The sequence below is a fragment of the Sciurus vulgaris genome (assembly GCF_902686455.1).
Source record: "Sciurus vulgaris genome assembly, chromosome: 13".
Lineage (NCBI taxonomy): Eukaryota > Metazoa > Chordata > Mammalia > Rodentia > Sciuridae > Sciurus > Sciurus vulgaris.
Window position 1 is genome coordinate 71250119 of NC_136474.1, and position 20318 is coordinate 71270436.

General features: G+C 48.8%; 1 protein-coding gene across 2 annotated transcripts in view; it reads left to right on the forward strand.

Annotated features, from left to right (window-relative positions):
- ARK2C (arkadia (RNF111) C-terminal like ring finger ubiquitin ligase 2C) overlaps nt 1-20318 on the forward strand; it is a 104350-nt gene that overhangs the window by 73059 nt on the left and 10973 nt on the right. For both annotated transcript variants that reach the window (XM_079108789.1, XM_079108790.1), the window contains exons 2-3: nt 14431-14746; nt 16254-16364. In XM_079108789.1, coding sequence (XP_078964915.1) covers nt 14431-14746; nt 16254-16364 — 427 coding nt within the window. The remainder of the gene's footprint in view (nt 1-14430; nt 14747-16253; nt 16365-20318) is intronic.

Genomic DNA, 20318 nt, shown 5'->3' on the forward strand with positions numbered 1-20318 from the left:
CACAAGGAATCTGGAGCCCCAGGTTCAGGGGACAGCTAGTCAGGGAAGCCGGAAACAGTGGAAACGGAAGCCAGCCCAGGATGGCAGGGTTAGGACAGCCAGTGCTGCACCAGCTGGCTGCCTGCGCTGGGCTGGTCCTCAGCCTTGCTGACTTTGCTGCTGGCATCCTCACTGCTCATTAACATGTCATGGGGGTGGAGAGGAAGAGCGACTCAAAACAATTGACTTGTCTATCTGCCAGCACATCTGGAAAAAGCCTGGGTGTGGGAGGTCAAAAATGAAGCTAAAAATCACTGCTTTAGTGTTCAAGGAAATACACAGATCTGTGGGTTTCAATTCTCTGTTGCTCCTGCTGGTGAAAGCTCTAGGAAATCAAGGTTCACACACCTTGATTTTGCAAACTCTTGAGGGACATTGAGCAGAGGGATTGGGCATTAGAGCTCTTCAGGCTTTGTCAGGAGAGTGTGACCCAGGGACCAATTAATAAACCACCAATCTATCCACCTTCCACCCATTCATCCATCCATCCATCAACCCACCATCTGCCCATCTAGCACCCAGACTGTATCCAGCCATGTCCTGAGGGTGTGCTGGGTGTCACTGGGAGAGAAAATAAGGAGTTTTCTCTCTAAGCATTTATACTCTCATGCAAATCAATCAGAGCATAACTCAAAAGTGAGTCTCACTTTGCGGTAGCACCATCTGCAACAGCTGGCTTTTTCTATATAACTACCACTCTAAACATGGCCCCGAAACAACCACCGTTTACCCCAGCTCACAATTCTGTGGTTGGTCAGTTGGGTTGGGTTTAGCTGGGATGCCCATTTGGTCTCATTTAGGCTCACTGGATTTCGGGCAGCTGGGACAGTCTCTCTCTGTTTTTCACGGCCTCTCATCCTCCAGCACATTAGCCCAGGCTTGTACTTACGGAGGCAGGGGACTGGGAGAGAAAGTGGGGACTGGGAGAGAGAATAGGAACTGGGAGGTCTCTCGGGGCCTAGTCTCAGAACCTGCATGAGGACACTTCTATATTCTACTGGCCAAAGTCAGTCACAGGGCCGAGCCCAGATTCCAGGGGTGGGGACCTAGACTCCACCCCTTGGTGGGAGGAGCTGTGATGGATGAGCATTTGGGAGCGCTCAGTTTTGCAAACTACCAACTATACCGTTCTTGTCGTTGCTCAGGATGAAAGATCTAAAGTCTTCCTTGTCCAAAGTCTTCCTTGTCCTCTTTCTCTCATGTTCCGTATCCAATCCATGAGCAAATTTGGTCACCTCGATCCTTGAAATGAAATGCATTTGGGATGTGACCATTTCTTTCCCTTCCCCTGGCCTTATCTCCCTGATCTAAGAAACCATTGTTTCCTGGTTGCATTTTCTTTCCTTTGTCTTCTGCAGCCTATTCCAAACACAGCAGCCAAAGAGTCAAATCTTATCACTTTTTTACTCCTTTTCTTACTCAGAGTAAGAGTCAACACCTACAACGACCAGCAAGATTTTACATCATCTGTTCTTCCAACACCAAAGTCCAACTCACCAATCTCTTAACACACAAGTCCTTTAGGGTTCCTCAAAATGGCAGACTTCCCCTCCCCACAGGGCCTTGCATGTACAGCTCATAAAGCTACCTCCTTTAGCTTTTTGTGCAAAAGTCGCCTCAGTGAAGCCTCTCCTGGCCACCTGATTTTCAGTGGAACCACTTCCGTACCCCAAACCTTCTCCACTTCCGTTTTCTCCATAGCTCTCTCACTGCCATCAATGAATGACATGTTTTCTTACATGTCCATTTATTATCTAGGTCAGTGTGGTCTAATAAAAGTACCACGTAAGACAAATGTCATTTAAAAGTTTCTAGCAGCCCACATTTAAAAAAGCAAAGAAAGATAGGTGAAATTTACCTTTATGATATACATTATTTAATCCTGTATATATTAGAAATATTTTCATTTCAACACACAATTAATTTTAAGTTTTTTACTTAACACATTTTGTACTAAGTCGTTGAAGTCTGGTGCTCATCAATGTGGACCAGCTACATTTCACACGTGGTGACCACCTGAACCACAGCTTCATGGGGCCCGGGGTCTTAGACTCTTTTATTCAAGGCTACCTCCTTGTGCCCCTAGAACAATTCCTGGCACACAGTAGGCTTGCAATCAATCTTTGGTGAATGAATAAGTCAGATTCTGAATCAAATGCAATGATGTGGCAGGAGAGTCTGAGACCCAGAAAGAGCAGGTGCCTGGCTGGGCTCCTCCAGGCCTCCAGGGCAGAACTGGGACGGGGTTAGGTGTGGTCTGTCTCTCGCAGCCTTTGCCACCTCCTTGGGCTTCTCCATGTTTTCCCTTCTCTCTGAACAGACAGGAAGCCTTGCGAGCTCAGCCTCTGAACAGCAGGGATTTGATCTGTCACCCTTTCCTGCACATGTGCGCTGTGAAGAAGGGAGAGGAGCTGACTCTCTCCTGCAGGGAGTTGGCTCTGTGGGAATGCTATTACTGCATCCTCCCTCCAGTGTCTCTGGTTGGCCCTAGGGGTAGGCAGGTTCCCTTGGGTGGCCCGATGACCCGTGGCCTGCCCCTCTCCCCTGCCTGTTGTTTCACACCAAGCCGTGCCGGGCTTGGAAGATGAACAGCAAGGACCCGGGAGGAGCAGCTGCTCTCAGCATTCAGGAGGGTCTCCAGTCCAGGAAGGCAGTGAGCCAGTGGAGGAGACACGTGTCTCACTTTGGGAGTCACTTTTACAGGTGGCACTTCAGTCTATCCACCCTGCCACCTGGGCGGGTGAGATGCCACTTGCTCATTTTGTAGATCAGAAAGAGGAAGCACAGAGACAGGGAGCCACATGCCCCATTGGCTCGCCTGAGGGCTTGCCTGGGTCTCTCCTCCACAGGAGTGGGCACGGTCTTGGCCTGAGGGGCCTCTGGATCCTGCTGGGGTGACCTGGTTGAGGGTTGCTGGCCTGAAATAACTACGTAGATTCTAAGTGATGAGCAGAGGGAACCAGGGCACCCCTGGACCTTGCCTGCCTGGAGAGGGACAGTCACAGGCCAAACCAGGGCAGCCAAGGGGTTGATGGGGTCTCTTGAGGTGACTGAAATGGGCCTACCTCACCCAGCCATCCTCTGCCTCCCTCCTCTTTCTTTTTCTATCTTCTTCCTGTTCTCTTTCACAACCTCCACTTTCTCCTCCCTCATTTATTCCCACCCACATCCTCCCTCACATTCTTCTTTGTCCCTATGTCTGTCTCTCTCTCTCTCCCCTCTCCTCCCCACACACACACACACACACACACACACACACACACACACACACACACACATTGGAGGGCTAGATGGGGCAGGTGCCCAGGAGCAGTAGTGGCTGGGAATTGAGCTTCCTCTGAAAGCGTGCAGAGACCCAGCTGCTGACATGGTCTGGCTTCAGGGGCACAGGGAGGTCAAGAGCTGCCACACTGCTCCGCTCAACCTGCAGCCTGAAATCCTGCCGTTAGAACTCCACAACATACTCTCCTTAACATGTATCTGTTCCTGAGAAAAGTCGAGGTGCCAGCCCCGCTCCCCTGCTCTTCTGCATCACTGCACCTCTGAGTGAGCAGTCCCAGGGCCAGAGCAGAGGAGGGCGGGGAGCGTGTCATTAGAATTCTCCCGGGGACAGTGGAGGTCCAGGAAAGAAGTGGCTGCCTGTGCGTTCCACAGTGCTTCCAGGACGGGGCCAGTGTGCCCGCAATGCGTGCCCCACAGCCTCCACAGGAAGGGCCCAGTGGGAACTATGAGCTGAACTTTCTCCACCATTCTGGATGCCAGGCCAATGCTCATGTGAGGTGGGCCCAGGAGCCACCCAGGACTTCCTGAAAATTGTTGAGTTTCAGGGTTTTTAAAAACTTACTTGGGTTTCTATCAAGAATTTGATGACAGGAGAAGATCTGAATTCTCGATCTAAGAGGATGAGCACATGGTTTATAAAGCTGCCCAGTGCGTCCCCCAGTGCTGGCCCTCTGTCCTTGGCCACCAGTGGCAGCAGGAGGGCTACTGTTCTGGGTCTGAATTCTTGTCTCCCGGGTTAGCTGGTTGTGACCTACACTGATGGCTCATGCACTGGGCCTCCCTGGTTCACACAGGACTTGCAACTGGCCCCTGTGCTTATCACAGAGTTCTCGATCTTTCTGTCTGCAGTTTTTCAAGACTCCTTTAACTGCCTTTGCTCCTCTCCTGCTGTGCAAATCCTTGAGTGGCTCCAGGACTGAGGCAGCTGCTTGTACCCTACCAAGTATTTTGGTAAGATGCTGCTTCTGGTGTGTTCAGGATTCCTTGGCATCCATCCACTCATCCACTCATACATAATCCTGCCTTCAGGAGGCGCACCGTCTTCTGACTGTAGATGCTTTCCACAATGCCCTGTGACGTCTGCAGTGGGAACATTCGCAGAGGCCTTGTTGGCTGAGATGGAGAAAGGCATCCTCTGAGACGGGCAGCCTGGAAGCCTGATCCACTACCCACAGGCCTTCTCTCCTGGTTACAATCTGTCTCTGAACATTACTCCTCCTATGCTTCCCCCCTTTGCTCCTTGATCTTGGGGCCACTGGCCCACATATGAGCCCTGGCTCCTGACTGGGAGTTTGCTATTTAATTGTCTCAAAACCACGGGTAAGTAGACTTCCTTAGGATGCAAAATATCCTCCCTTTAGTGTTTTGAGAGCCAGAATTGGGTTCCTTGGAAGAAGCTGAGCTTTTCATCAGAGATCAAAGACTGGCCCTGGGGAAGCATCTCAAAGCTGCTCCGGGGTGTTAAGGACCCCACTGGGCTATCACTTTCTATCTAGGCCCCAGGTGTCCTCCATTGGACAGGGAACCAAATTTGAAGAGGGAGGAAAGCAGACATCTGGCAGCCTGAGGGGATGAGCCAGGGAATAGGCCTCCTGGGACTGAGGGGGCCTTAACGAAAGAGGTTAAACGGAGTTAACTGGAAGAGATAAGGAAACCGGGAGAATGGCTAGGAAGTCGCATTCTGGGCAGGTGCCCACTTTCATCTTCATTTCTGATTTGTCTGACCATAACCAAGTATTAGCTTGCGAAATGTACCCCAGATTCCTAGTCCTGCCATTCAGATTCCCTGCCATTTGCCCTCCCCACTCTTCCCTGTGGCACATTCCCAAATGTGCCACATCTGGACGAACCACAAAGGACATATTCCCTAGGGCCACAGCTGAGTGTCTCCCAGGCACAGAAATCAGGGTGGGCCCCCCGAGCTGGAGAAACAGAGTTCCGAGCTGTATCCTCTGGCGGGAAGAGAGGGCTCCTCGGTGGTTGTGGGGAGGAGAGCGAGAAGCCGGGCTGAGGATACCAGCCTGGCTTGGGGCTTGCCTCTCCTCCTTGCACCCTGGCTCAGGTTCCAGGTCCCCAAGGACCCCAGGCTTGTTTTCTTGCTGCCACCTCCTCCCTGCCTCTCCGGCCATCCCAGATGGGGGCTGACCAGTTGGCAAGTTAAACCATGATCAGCCCACCCTGTGCAAAGAGAGGAGACCGGGAGGAGAGGTTTCAGGGAGTTTGCTTTGCCTCGTGGAGGGTCTTTTTCCTGCTGCCGCTCGCGCTTATCTGCGGGACAGTTAGTTGACCTCTGCGTGGGCATTTGCAAGGATGAGGCACTCTGGGGGACAGACACCTTCTGAAAAATATCCTCTTCATATAGACTCAAATCTGCCTATTAGAAAGAGCTTTGTCTCTTTGTCAGAAATTCCAAGGTGCAGCAAGAAATCAGACACGTGCTCGGAAGTGGGTCAGCAAGGCAAAACTGTACTTCTGCAGAAGGGTGTGCCCCAAAGGGAGCCCAGCCAGCACGCACACCTGGGAGGGCAGATCGCCTGCTTTTATCCCTGCCAGAACTCCCTGCTCTGATAGGAGGAGGCTGGGGTTATAATCTGCACCATTAGCTACTTTAAAATCGGGGAGGGCATGGGGAAAGGGCCACCGTTGTGATTGGATGACTGTCAGGGGAATTTAAAAATGGCTCCATTCTGACCACATGGTTTCCTAACCTAAAATGGCTCCATTATACATTGTGAAATTTAAGTTACAGGTTTGTGTGTTATCACAGGTTTAACTTGGGTAGAAAAGAAAACATTCATCTTACACCTTTGACTGCAGCCGTGACCTGGCCAAGCGCCCGCTCCCCTGCTTATACCCAACTCTCCAACTGTTGTCCATGCCAGACGACCTGAGTCCCCTCAGAACACTCTTCATCAGCAGAGCTTGGTTCATTGATATCCCTCTTAACACCAGGTGCCCTGAATTGGTTTCAGTGCCCCAGAAGTTTCCACCATCCTTTTGATCAGTTAGGCCCCATGTGAGGCAGGGCCCGGGGCCTTCTGCGTGGGGATTTCCAGAGGCGCTGCAGGATTTCTCTTGCTAGAACCTACACCTCACCCCACTTCACCCCTGCCTGTTCTTGGTCTTGTCCTTCATCTTAGGCCACAGGGGGGCTTGAGGATTCTGGCCTAGGTGGACTGGACTGAGTCTAAGCAACCTCACCACCATGGCCACTGCTCAGCCCTTGCAGAGAGATTCCAGACTGTTCCCCTCGGAAGCCAGCAGCTGGGGCTTTGCCGGTTTCTGGTTACTCCCTCAGGCAGGAGGAGGGGAGGCCAGACCACCAGGGCCAAGACATGTCATCCCGTTCTGAGGTCACTTGGGTGTGTGGATTATTTTCTGGGATGATCATGTGTAGACATGTATGAATATATGAGGATCATGTACAGGGAGGCGGGGATGCTGTGACAGGCAGGGAGAGGGTCACATTGTGCTGGGACTCAGGAGGCCTGGACTACAGGACAGCCTTGGGACAAATCAGTCCTCATTTCCCAGCCTTGAAGTCTCCACCTACCTTAGGATGAAGGTCACACTATCTGAGTCATATTCGCCTTGCGTATCTAATGATGCCATGAAGAACCGTGTATCCCGCCGGCTGGCGATTCAATCCTGAACTTCTCTGAGATAATGGGCATTCCCCCTTCTTCCTTCCCCCTCCTCCCCTTTATGATTTCTTTCCCTCTCTCCTCCATTCTCTGATCCCCCAAGCTCCTTCGAAGAACAAAGGACATTTGCCTCATGGTATTCACCTTGAAAACACTCACTTCCCAGCTTATCACTGTAGATAAAATTTGCACACAGCCAAGATGCCAAGTATCATAATCTAAATGCCACAAGTCAAAGGGAGAGGGGAGCCTCACCATTTGGGAAGAGCTTGGGGGACTCCCAGGGCCTTGCCACCCACCTTAGGTAGTCAAGGGTGGGCGGGAGGTGAGAGTCTGTGAGGAAGGGTGGCAGTGCTGGGGACAGAGAATGGCCATCGAGGGCCCAGAGGCAGGCAAGGACTGGGGGGGGGGGGGGCGCTGGGACAGATGAGAGGGAAGGTCACACAGGGAAGGGGGTAGCAGGGGAGGAGCTTGGAGGGGAACAGAATGCTCAGAAAACCAGGACCGTGCCACATGACCACATGACCACATGACCACATGACCACATGACCATCTGGGACAGGACGTTGATGGCATTCCTGCCTCTCTCTGCTTTTTGCCCACTTAATGCGCTCATCTCAGTGCGGGTAGAAGGCTGGGGTCTAGCGGGTTCAGCTGTGGGGTGCTGGGGTGGCCACAGCATGCAGTTTGCCAGAGTCTGCCTGTGCTTCTGTTTGGCTTTCTAAGGACCCGGAGGAGGGCCCTGCTGACTGGGAGACTTCAGCAGGGGACAGGATCAGGCGCCACCCCGTGGGCCATAAACTGGCAAAACTAAGGCCCGGAGAGGTCTCCCGTGACTGCGAGGGGAGACGCCGTGGCCTCTCAGATCGAGCCCTGAGACGAACACCTCTCCTGCTTGGAAAGCTTCTCTGTGGTGACACCTTCCTCACAGCCTCTTGTGGGCAGAGAGCTGCTTTGCAAAAACTGGTTTTCTTGGCTGCTCTCATGGGTTTTTGGAAAAGGAGTAACTGCCGAGTCCCAGAGATGAGGCCTGGCCCTGCCATCCCTGCAGCTGGGCCTCTGACCTGTCCTCCTACACTGCCGGAATGCGACCCCTTCCTCTCCCTCCCTCTGCCATGATCCTGCCTCCCAAGCCCCCTCCCCGTTCTGCCCCAGTGCTGAGCGGGAGAGACACTGGGTCAATGAGCTGAGGCGCATCAGGAAACTGGACACCCTGAGAACGGGCCTGGGAAGGAGGAAGCCACTGGCTTCCCTGGAGGCCCCAGAGAGTCTGGTTTCCATCCTCCCCTCCCAGGGTCTCCCGTCCCCCTACAAGAGTGTGTGCAGGGGGGGTCTGACCCTGGTCGGGTGGCCAGCCTGAGATAGGACTCTGGGCAGGCCTATGCTTTAGACACCTGCAAGCAAGAGGCCACTGGCTCCAGGAGGCCTGGGAAGGTGGCCTGGGTGGGCGGCAGGCAGGCCTGTGTCAGGGGCCCTTATAGTGCCTCCAATACCACCTGTTCTCTCCTCCTTCAGCCACTTCTTCATCTGTCTCTTCATCTGAGGGCTTGAAGGTGGTGCCTCTCAGTCACAGATTCTTGAGGGTGAAGAGCCACTTTCTAAGAGAGTAGAATGAATCTTGGTGTGTGTGTGTGTGTGTGTGTGTGTGTGTGTGTGTGTGTGTGCGCGCGCAATCAGAAGGAGGACCCTAACAGAAGGCACAGAATAAGGAACTACTGAACAGTAGCCATTCCTCACACTGCTGAAATCCAGAAGTCCAAGGTCAAGGCACTGGCAGGGAAGGTATCTGGTGAGGTCCCCCTTCTTCACAGAGGGCACTTTCCAGCTCTTTCCCCACATGGTGGAAGGGTCCAACTGGCTCTCTTGGCTCTTTGATAAGGACACCAATCTCTTTCATGAGAGCTCATTGCTTCCCAAATGTCCCCTCCTCCTAACCCGACCACGTGGGAGTTGAGTTTCAGACCACAGCACCCTGCTGCCACCTCTGCCTTGTCAAGCCTCCTAGCTCCCAGGCTCTGCCTGTGCCCCCTCAACACGGCCATCAGGACACACCTGCATTCAGATCCCCCATCTGTCTCTTACCAGATGGGCGTCCCAGGCAAGTCAAGGAACATTCTGGCCTTGGGACCTCATCATTGTTGTCTCCCCAACCATGCCCCCAGCCCTGGGCCCTGAGTCCTCGGCCTTACCCTTTCCTTTCCCTCCCTTTGAGGCTGCGTGATGTCTTCTGTCCTCTGAGCCACCCTTTCTCCAGCTTCAGCCTGTTCAGCTCCTTGCCTATAAGGCACAAAGCAGCCACCGGTTCCCAGGCATTTGTGGAGCACCTGTTTTGGGTCCCATGTGGGCCAGGTGGGCATCAGGTGAGCTGCACACCTGTGGGCTTCCTTGGGCACAGCTGTGCCCCAGCCCTGGGCCTTCCCCCCTCAGGCCTGCACCTGCCTTGCTCAGGCCCAGCCCCACCTCTGGAAGGTACTGCTCCTGGCCAAGTCTCAGGAGGCATTAATCATAGGCATCAATTTCCAGAATCCTAAGACACATTTTTTTTTCTTCTGAAACTAATTTGTGTCTTACAATTGATGTGTTTATTTAATGTTGGGCTTTTTTTTTTGGACTTGTTTGCGGGAGACCCTTCTTTCCTCCCACTCCCTGAAGGCATTATTTAGCTCATGATGGATCTTTCAACTGGTGGCATTTTGGCCTTGGGGAAATATGATAAATGTATCTTGTAATCAGAGACATCTGGAGATTATTTTTTTTAACCTGAAATGGTGTCTCCAGTGGGAAGAACTGCAGGTTGTCTACCAATGGGGGAGGCCCCTGGGGGTGTTGGCACTGTAGATCTCACTGGTCATCGGCTTGTCACGGACCTGTGTATTCCCCCTGAGTTTTACTCCCTGGGTCTTCGAGACCAAACAGAGCAGTTGTTAACTGGTACTGTCACAGTCTCTGTGATATAGGGCTCAACTATGGGCCTCCACAGCAACCTGCAGGCTCCCTGGAGAAAAGAGGGCTCCCCCTGCAGGAGGGCTGTGGAGAGGAGGGAGGCAGCTGCTGAGCAGCAGGAGAGGCTCCACCAGGGCCCGAGATGCTTGAAACCACCCTTAAAACCCAGGGCTCCCCTGGGACCTACTTGCCCCTCTTTCCCACTCAATTTCAAATGTGTCTTCATCCAGCCTCAGCACCTCAGTTCCTTTGAGACGCTGTTGTCCCCTCAATGCCTTAGGCATACACCCAGGTATTTCCTGAGCACCCCTAGCACGTGCATTGGGGATCCTGAAACGGCAAGGGCTCTCTGCGCAGCTGGCGGGGGTGGCCACTGTGAGGTGCCCAGTGGGTGGGAGAGGCAGCAGGTTCTAGAGCTGGGAGGAGGAGGGTGTCCCTGGAGGCTGGTGGGCAGGGAGGCATTTGGGGAAGGGCTGAGAGGTGGTGCAAGACCTTTAAAGATGGGGAAGGCACTGGTGAGAAGGTTCTCAGCGGGGATGTGTCTGGAATTCTGAGTTGACCAGCGTAGGGGGTTGGGGGAGGGCTTGGTGGGGTCTGCGGAAGGATGGAACTTTAATATCAGGTTACACAGTAACCAGGGGCTCACCAGTAAGCCAGGGGCTCCCCACCTGAGGACAAGCCAGCTGAGAAACTAGGTTAAAGTCCTTCGCTCTGTGTATGGAGTTGATTTTTGTCCTCTGAGCCACGCTGTTGCATAGAGAAGCCACTAACCACAAGTGGCTATTGGGCAATTGGAGTGTGGATAGCCCCAACAGATGTGCTGGAAGAACAAATACACACCAGACTTCAAAGGTTTATGGGAAAAAAAATGTGAAATATCTCAATAATTTTTTATGTCAAATACATGTTAAAGAAACATTTCGGATATATTGAGTTATGTCACAAAAATTAACTTCACCTATGTCTTTTAACTTTTAAAAAAAATTTTAATGACTTCTGTGGCTCATGCTATAATTCCATCAGCAGGGCTGGTTTAGTCTTTCCTCCTCTGTCGTCCTGTCTGTCTTTCACTCTGTTAGCTTCAACAATTATTCTTTTCACTTCTTGCCATCTTCCCCTCTGTCTTGTTGACCCTTTTCTCTTTTTATTGTCATGGGTGATAGGAGGTGGTGAGGGGCAAGGGACCTAGTGCCTGGATCCATCAAAGCCAGAATTTGTAAGGCAGAAAGGTCCTGGGCCCTACTTACATGGAACACTTGTGGGAATTAAGGTTCTAGATAGTTCTGACTCACTTGGAGACAAGCAGAAAGTTTTTCTTCTCATTTTTTCTAGCAAATAAGTAGGGTTTTCTTGTTATTTGTTGTTTGTTTGTTTTTGTACTGGGGATTGAACCCAGGATGTAAACCACATCTCCAGCCCTTTTTAGAGACAGGGTCTCACTGAGTTGCTGAGGGCTTCACTAAGTTGCTGAGGCTGGCTTTGAACTCATGATCCTCCTGCCTCCGCCTCCTGAGTTGCTGGGATTACAGGTGTGCACCATGTACCTGGTGGTATTCTTTTTCTAAGTCTACCAATGACATACACATCATTTCCAAACTTGATTGGACTGATACAAGATGTTAAGTAAAACAACTATTGAGGGCCTTCCCCTCCCCTCAGTCAAACTCTGTCTGAGTTTGTCGGTCAAACTTCCTCCAGCTCAGCACTTCCAACTCTTCAGGCATTTACTTCCTGAAAGACAAAGTATTAAATAAAATTTGAAATAAATACTTGGATGCAATTTGTTGATTTTTTTCAGTTTCGAACATTGTCTACATTCTTCATATTATGGAACAAGTATCCTTTTCTGTTCTAGCACAGTTTTATTTGTTAATACATAAATATTGTTTACTGCTGAGCCAAGTGGTGCAGAATAATTGCACTTTATTGTGCAACTTCTTTTTCCTGGAGGCAAGCATTACCTTTTTTTTTTTTTTTGGTTGCTTTGTTATTTTTATAAATTCTTACCAAATTCTCAACCAACATGTAAAATTCCTTCAAACATTATTTTCTTGTAGCCAGATTTATTAGCAATCCTATTGTTTTTATTCCCACTTGCCTCCAAATACCATTTTGGGACACTCATCTCCATAAGGAGCCCTTGCACAGCTTGGGAATACCCCACTTCTTTGGGGTGCAGCCCCCTATTTTATTACTCTTATTTTTTGGTTTGTGTCAGTACCTCTTTGAGAAAGGATAATAAGAAGGTTAATTTTTTAAATAGCTTTATTCTTTTCTCACCTCCATTAATGGTTTGGCTGGACACAGAATTCTAGGTTAAAAATCATTTCTACCCACCCCTCAGGAGGTTGTTCCTCTGTAGTTTTTGAGCTTTCAGTGTCGTGTTTGAAAAATTCCATGATATTCTGATTTCTGATCCTTTGCATGGGATCTGTCTACTTTCTCTCTGGAAAGTTCTAGAAGATCATCTCTTTGCCCTGTTTGAACATTTCACGCCATGGTCTGAGGTTCTTGCCCTCATCTCTTCTGCTGGGTACTCAGAGGGTCTTTCCTTTCTAGCAACAGACCTTCAGTTCTGGGAAGTAGTTTTTGTAATCTTTTCACAATTTCCTCTTCAGTGTTTATGTTCTTTCTCTCTTACTGGGGAAATGTGGAAGAAGTCTTCTCCCCAACCTTGTCTTGTTCTGCTTCCTGGACGAGGTCCCTGACTTCATCTCTAACCCTGCTGTTCAACTTCACATTTCACCTTGTGTGTTTTTAATTTCTAAGAGCTCTCTTTCTTGTGTTCTCGTTGCTCCTTTTAAAAGAGCTTCCTGGATCCAACATCTTATTTCTCAGAGGATATTAATTAAAGTGTTTTGAAATTATTTTTCCTTCTAGTCCTTTCATTATCTCTGCTCCTCTGACTTCTTTTCTTTTTAAATTTGGTATGATCTCTCTCCTTTGTAATTTTCCTGGAAACTGGTCAATTTTGGGCTGTCTGATCATGTCAAAGAGCACCCTAAAAGCCCTCCCGAAATCAGTGTGTGACAAAGGACTTTTCAACTAACGGGCTTCATTACAGAGTGACCAGTTGGACCTAGCCGTTCACTGAGGTGCTTTCAACCAGAAGTACCTGTCCAGCTTTCTGGGACCATTGGTTTTCTTTAGAGAAGCATCCTCCAGTGTCCAGCCCAGGGTGTGTGGGTAGGGTACCGGGAAGGGCCTTGCACCTCATGACAGGGTTTTTGGAACCAAGGGACAGAGCAGGTAGGGAGTCCCAAAGTTTCATGTACAGACTTTCACTTAATCCTGTTTCACATGGCAGTGTACCCCTGGCCTCTGGTGCTGTGTCACCACTGGGGACTTTGTGGGAGGGGTAGTCACTGCCCTGAATGGGAAAGGGTAGGGAAAGGGTAGAAGCCCCATGCATAACTGAGTAACTGCCCCCTAGACAGGCTGATAGTTAGTCTTCCTCTTCTTAACTTGACCTTCTCTCCTGACTTGCAAAGTAGCCACTGCCTCCAGTTCCTGACCCCTCCAGCTTCATGTGGCAAGCCTTGTCCACTTCTTGTTGACTGCTCCTTTGGTAGGTGCTTGGTTTCTGATTTCTCAGTTCTGCTAATTCCTCTAACTGATTTATATCTTTCAAAAATCTGTTGACAACTCTTGCTTGCTTGAGGTCACCCTCCTGGTATCTCTGTCCTTTTTTGTTTATCTTCCCCTTATGTCTTGGCTCTCATCTTAGTAGGGTTTGGGAAAGAGCAGGGACGTATTGAATCTGCCGGGTTTGGCAGGAAGTCCTCTGCAAACCTTCCTTTGGTACTGGATCTACATCTTTACCTTATTTAAAGGTCTCCTCCAGGGCCCAGATCTGGACTTTTGCTCATGGAGCATTTGTAAGGCCTTCCTGTCATCAAATTCAATTTTATTTAGAAAAGTATTAGAGCCTGAATTAAATGTTGCTTGAGCCCAGCCTATACCTGGGAATGTTTATCTTTAAATTACAATGCTGTAATAAAATGATAATTATTTAAATAAAACAATTATTTTGTGTGAGTTTCCCTCTCCCCTCCTTTAAAACTGCATGCAAAGCAACTTCTGGTTGTTCCCTCTCTGGAAATTAGGACTTCCTCTTGGTTGGGTCTTGGCTAGCCAAGGCTTTGGTGAAGTTCAGAGCTTGGCTAGACTGCCCTAAATTTTTTCTAGGTAGCATCTATTTAAAAAGGTTCAGTCAATGAGAGTGCATGGGAAGAGTCTAATTCCAGAAAGCCAAACTGTAGTTAGGGAATCTTAGAAACCCTTTAACGAGTGTGTTATTTGTAAGTAGGATGCCTACCTATTTATTTAAGTACACATTCTTCCCCTCTCCAGCACAACACGCAGAGCCTTCACTTGACAGCATTAAAGATGACCATTTTTTATAAAAGTGATGGGATTGCTGTGTTCTCATGGTTTTGAGTTTCACCAGCTCCAGGCTGCCCCTGACGTGCGTGTCCCGCTGCGGGTCTTCACCGAGACTTCTCTGTCCTTGCCTCCCCAGGTGCCCCCTTTCAAAGGTCTCAGCATCCTCACGCTACCTCCTGCCGCCACTTCCATCTGGGCCCTCCGCAGCCGCAGCAGCTCGCCCCCGACTTCCCGCTGGCCCACCCCGTGCAGTCGCAGCCGGGCCTCAGCGCCCACATGGCCCCGGCCCACCAGCACAGCGGCGCCCTACACCAGTCGCTGACCCCGCTGCCCACCCTGCAGTTCCAGGACGTCACAGGTCCCTCCTTCCTACCTCAGGCCCTGCACCAGCAATACCTCCTGCAGCAGCAGCTCCTGGAAGCCCAGCACCGCAGGCTCGTCTCCCACCCCAGGTGGGCTGCCTGGAGAGGGGGCGGGGCCGGTGGGAGGGGCGGGGAGAGGGCGGGGCCTGAGGCGAGGACACCTGGCTTCTGTCGGCGGAACTCCGCCTTCAGTCACCAAGCGGCTGTGCAGGAGGTATCTTTTGCCTCAGTTGGTGTCATTCATTTCAGGCAGTGAGCGCTACTCTGACCCTAGAATGTGTCCCTGTCACGTAATCCAGGTGCAGGGTCAGGAGATGGGTAACTGGCGGTCCATGATGCTCACAGTGAACTTTTTGTCGTTGTGGAGGTCCCCTTAGTCTCATGCTACCTAATTCTAACACCCAAGAATCAGCTCTGCCTTCAAAGGCGATGGTCTAGTCAGAGTCCAGATATAGACTATGAAACAAACGGAGAGGAAAATTAGTGCGAATCACACAGGTCGGAAGTAGCTATGGGGACCTGGGCAAGTCACCTTATCTCTCTGACCCTCAATTGTCAAGAAAAAGAATTAGATTAACACAGTGGTTCTCAACATTTTGGGTCTCCGACCTTGTTTTACACTCATAAACATTGATGACTTTAAAGAACTTCTGTTTATGTGGATTAGCACATTGATGTTCCCATATTAGAAATTTAAAACCTATTTAAGAACTCATTTAAAAATAACAATGACAAACTTATGTTAAAGCAGTGAAGTATTTTTATGAAAAATGACTACAGATGGATTAGAAATGACTTTTTAAAAAGATATTGGCAAATCTCTTTAATGTGCAGCTTAATAGAAGATAGTTGTGTCTTTATGTCTACTTCTGCACTAAATCTTGCAGAAACATGTGTCACAAAGTTTCTGGGAAATCCTGATGTTCATCTGTGAGAAAATGAAGATGAAAAGGCAAATAATATCATAGTCTTATTAGGAACATTGTTTTGAGCTCTCGAACTACTGGAAGGGTTTCAGGGACCCCCAAGGGTGCTTGGGAACTTTAAGAACCATAGGACTGCCTGATGTCTAAGGCCCTAAGCTTCTGTGGCTGAAGAAGTTGGGGTGCCTGGGACAGTAGGTAAGTGTTGAAGGGGTCAGAGGGGAGAGGTCACTATGATCTGGGGTGTTCTGGAAAGCCTTCCTGGTGGAGGCAGGCTTTGACCTGGGCTGCAAATACTGGGCAGAGTGTGGAGAAGTTGAAGAAAAGAAGAACGCAATGGGAACTGAGGGGTTCAAGGAGACAGGGAGAGAGCCTGCGGGGGGTGGGGGTCTGTATATCTTGAAGATGGCCCATTAGGGGCAGAGCAGGAGCAACAGAAGGGCAGAGGAGGTGACAATTTGAGAGGGGCCAGGTGGTCTGCTGCAGACACATCTAGAGAGAGATGTCAATTTAGCAGGTAGCTGGGAGACAGCTAGAATGTTGGAGTCACCAACCCCTGAGCCTCTGGAACGCTTCTTTGGAGGTTGAGGAGAGGGTGGAGCCCACTGCCCTCCTAGGACCTGTGCTGACCCAGGCACCCCTGACACCTTGGGACCCCCTTCTTTTCCATGTAGGCGGAGTCAGGAGCGTGTGTCCGTCCACCCCCACCGCCTCCACCCCAGCTTCGACTTCGGCCACCAACTGCAGACGCCTCAGCCCAGGTATTTGGCTGAGGGCACTGACTGGTGAGTCTCTGGGGTCCTGGGGGAGGGAGGAAGGCAGGCGAGTCTTGCCAGATCCATGGAGCTTCTGTTTTCCTTCACTTTGAATGATGCAGGAAGGCTTGTGCTCCATCCCCAGCCTCTCTCATGGCCAGATGGCTTCGCCTGGGCCTGGTTCCAACAATTAGCTCAGATGTAACTGGGCACCACCAGTGTCCAGCCTGGGGCCTAGTATTCGTGGTCCTGCAGGGGATGGAGAGACAGGGATGCAAAACATTTCCCAAGTTCAATGGAGCTATGACCCAGTGATCCCTGGGTGAAAAACAGGAAGGACGGTTCCAAGGAGCTGAGGTAGTCAGGAAAGGCTTCCTGGAGGGGGTGATGTTGAGGGATGGAGGTAGCTGGTCACCTTGAAGGTAAGGGTGGGAGAGAGGTGAAGAGTTTTAGTTTGTTTGAGTCTCAAGGCAGAGGGCCCCTGTGAAGTCTCCCACCATCTCCGGCACTTGGCCCAGAGGTCTTTGTTGTCCTGGGATAGAGGGTTGTTTGGTTTTGGATCCTGGGCCCCACCCAACTGTCTATTTCTAGCTCAGAAGAGGGCTGATCTTAACTTGGATCTGATTAGAACCCTCTAGTACTTTTAAAAGATGTGCAGTTTGCTGAGGATTTAGAGGTAAAGGACATCATATCAGTAATGTACTTCTAAATAGTTCAGTTTAAAAAATTGTCTCTCTTTCTACAAAGGTGTGTGGGTATGGATGTATATGAATGTATATATATGTGTATATATACATATGTAATTATGCACATATATGTGCATATATCTATACACACACACACACACACACACACACACACACACACACACAGAGAAAGAAACAGAAAGGCAGAGATACGGAGAGAAGGAACCAGAAATACAGTAAAATAGTAAAATGGTAACATTTAGGGAATCTGGGTTGAGGGTATTCAGGAATTCTTTGTTTTTCTTGCAACTTTTAGGTGAAAAATATATTTTTTAAAAAAGTGAAAAAAGAAATCCCTTAATGGAAAAGAATGGACTGTTTTGAAAAACGGAGGTGCCATGTGTCATTTTCTAGCCATCTGGTCAGGCAACTGGCTTAGTCGAGGGTGGCTTTGGGAGTCCCTTCCGTGACACCTAGGAATGAGTCAAAAGGGCAGTTCTGATTGGTTGAATGCCAAGGGCATCTGGGTGCCATGAAGAGTCGTTTCAGCACGTTCCATCGTCCCCAGCCCTCTGCTCACTCTCAGGTACACTCTCTGTTAAATTGAACAACCCCTGAAAAGATAGATTGCATTGCTGCCAACCTTAACCCAGCCTTTTTCTAATTAGCAGATTCAAATTAGGAAGATTTAATTGCAGTTTGAATTAAATTTCGTCCCTCAGCAGTCAAGTCAATTCAATTTGATTTCATTCAGCACACATGGAACTCCTTGCATACAGCTGAGTGATTTGAATACACACTCAGGGTCCAGCAAGGCATTCGACATGGGATTGTCCTGGTCAGATGTCAGGAGGAACAGAGCAGGTGTTAGCTTGCCCCTAGCTTGTTTTCTTGAGCCAAACTTTCTCTTCCTTCTCATTTCAACCATTCTGCATTCTTGGCCCCCGTTGTCCCAAGAAACAAAGAATGAGGCCTGGAGAAACTGGTCCAGGTCTCAGAGTTCTGCCTGGAACCATCCCTGGGCCCCCTCTGCCTATCCAGCCCTCACTTTAGAAAACTGTTTCCAGTGCAGAGGGGACAGTTTCTCCTCCCTTGTAATGAGCTCTGCTCCAGCAAGGGCTGGCCTAGTGGTGCTGAGGGATGTTTTGTAATTGTGATCATGCTAACTGCATCCCAACCCTCTTTTCCAGAGAGGCCGCTTCTGCCAGGAGATGGGAGCCTGGTAATTGAATTACAGGAAATGCACTGTACCAGGGGCTACTCTCACCCTCTGCAAGGAGCCCCTTGGGGGCTGGGTAGTGTGTCTGCAGCAGCCTTCTTCCCCTTTTCTTTACAGAACTATCAAAAACCATTGACTTTTGCTGTAGGTCATTTGGGAATTCTGCAGCAGGACTTCTTCCAGCCCAGACTTTTGCCCTTATTCGGAATATCTTTTCCCCTCCTGGATCAGCTTCTCCATGTGGAAGTCCTGGCTTTGGTGGGAGCAGCAGGTCTTGGGGGTGAATCTCAAATATCCTCCCTTTCTGTGCCATGTCTGACCCTGACCTTGAACCACAACCCCACGACCCCAATGTCCCTATCCTTGTCACTCTCCTTCTCTGACTCAGTCCTGGCTTCTCATTCTCAACTCTGATCTTGCACCCCACACACCAAAGCCTGCTCCCTATGGCCCTAACCCTATCTAGACAGAGGTCTTCAGGGACTGGGGCCTGTGGGCAGAAGGTGGGTGGAGCACTGGAGCCTCCCTTGCCCATAGCCAGCCCTGTCTCAGCCAAGTCTCCAGAGCTCCTGAGCCTGACGTCACTCATAGATAGTGCTGTCATTCTGAGGCTAGTTCCCCGAAAAGAACATAAAGGACTGTATAGCAACCAAAACACGCCATGTTTCAAGAAAATTGACAGTGGAAAATGAAATTGATCTGGATGTTTAGACACAAATGAAAAAAACTAGGCATGGAGACAAAGTCCACAAAAAAATCTCTGAAATGTGGTTCTGGGTTAACTCTGTGACTTAAGGCCCATGGGATATCTCTAGGACACCCCCCACCAAAAAACAACCAACCAACTAAACACAAGCTAAACACAAGAGCCTCAGTGAGGTTCTTGTTGGCTGGTGGCAATAGCAGAAAGTGAGGAACCCTGCTTCTCTAGGAGCTGATATCTCCTAGGACAAGTTCCCAGTTAGACTGCTTAAGGGTTGGGGAAACAGTGCCCAGCTGACCAAGCCTGTGTCCAGGAAGGACTTTCCTAATGATTCTGTTGTTCTTTTCTTCTTTTTTGTAGCTTCTTAAGGCAGAACCTTAGGTCATGACTTGAATCTTTCTTCTTTTCTAATATAAGCATATAAGATATGAATTTTCTTGAAGGACTAAGCATTTCCTAGTACATGATGATTTATTTTTGACCTTGGATTATTTAGAAGTATATTGTTTAATTTTTGAATATTTGGTATATTATAGAATCTTTTTGTTATTGATTTCCAATTTAATACCATTGTGATCAGGAAACTTGCTTTATATATCTCTAATCTTTTAAATTTATCAAGACTTGTTTTAAAGTTCAGCATATATTCTATTTAAATAAAAGTTTCCTATATATTCTGTTTTCATTGAATGAAATGTTGTATAAATGTTGCTGTAAGATGAAGTTGGTTTTAAGTTCAGGTATTGTAGAGTACTGAAGTTTTAAAATCTATTTGTCCAGTGAATTATAGGGGAGAGGGTTGAAGTCTACAACTATACTGGTATATTTGTTTCTTCTTTTATTTGTCACTGTTAGATTCATTTGTTTTGATTTATATGTTTTAGCATATATATTTTTTCTATATAACTTAGAACACAAAATGATTGTTATGTCTTCAAGATGAATTGACCCCATAATCATTACAAAATATTGCTCTTTGGCAATACCCCTTGGTTCAAGTCTACTTTATTGGATATTAAAATAGTCATGCCAGCTTTTCTCCAATTGGTGCTTGCATGATATATTTATTTCTTCCTTTTACTTTTAATTTATCTATGTCTTTATATTTAAACAAATTTTTATAGACAGCTATTGTTTTCCAGTTGACAATCTCTGTTTAAGGGGAATGTTTAGACCTTTTTTTTAAAATTGTAAACAAATAGGCAAATGGGATACATGTTGTTTCTCTGTACATGGAATAAAGGCATACCATTTGTGTACTCATAAATTTACATAGGGTAATGTTGTTTGATTCATTCTGTTATTTTTTCCCTTCCCCCCTACCCCTAGACCTTTTACATTTAATAAAATTATCTATATGGTTGGTAATAAATATA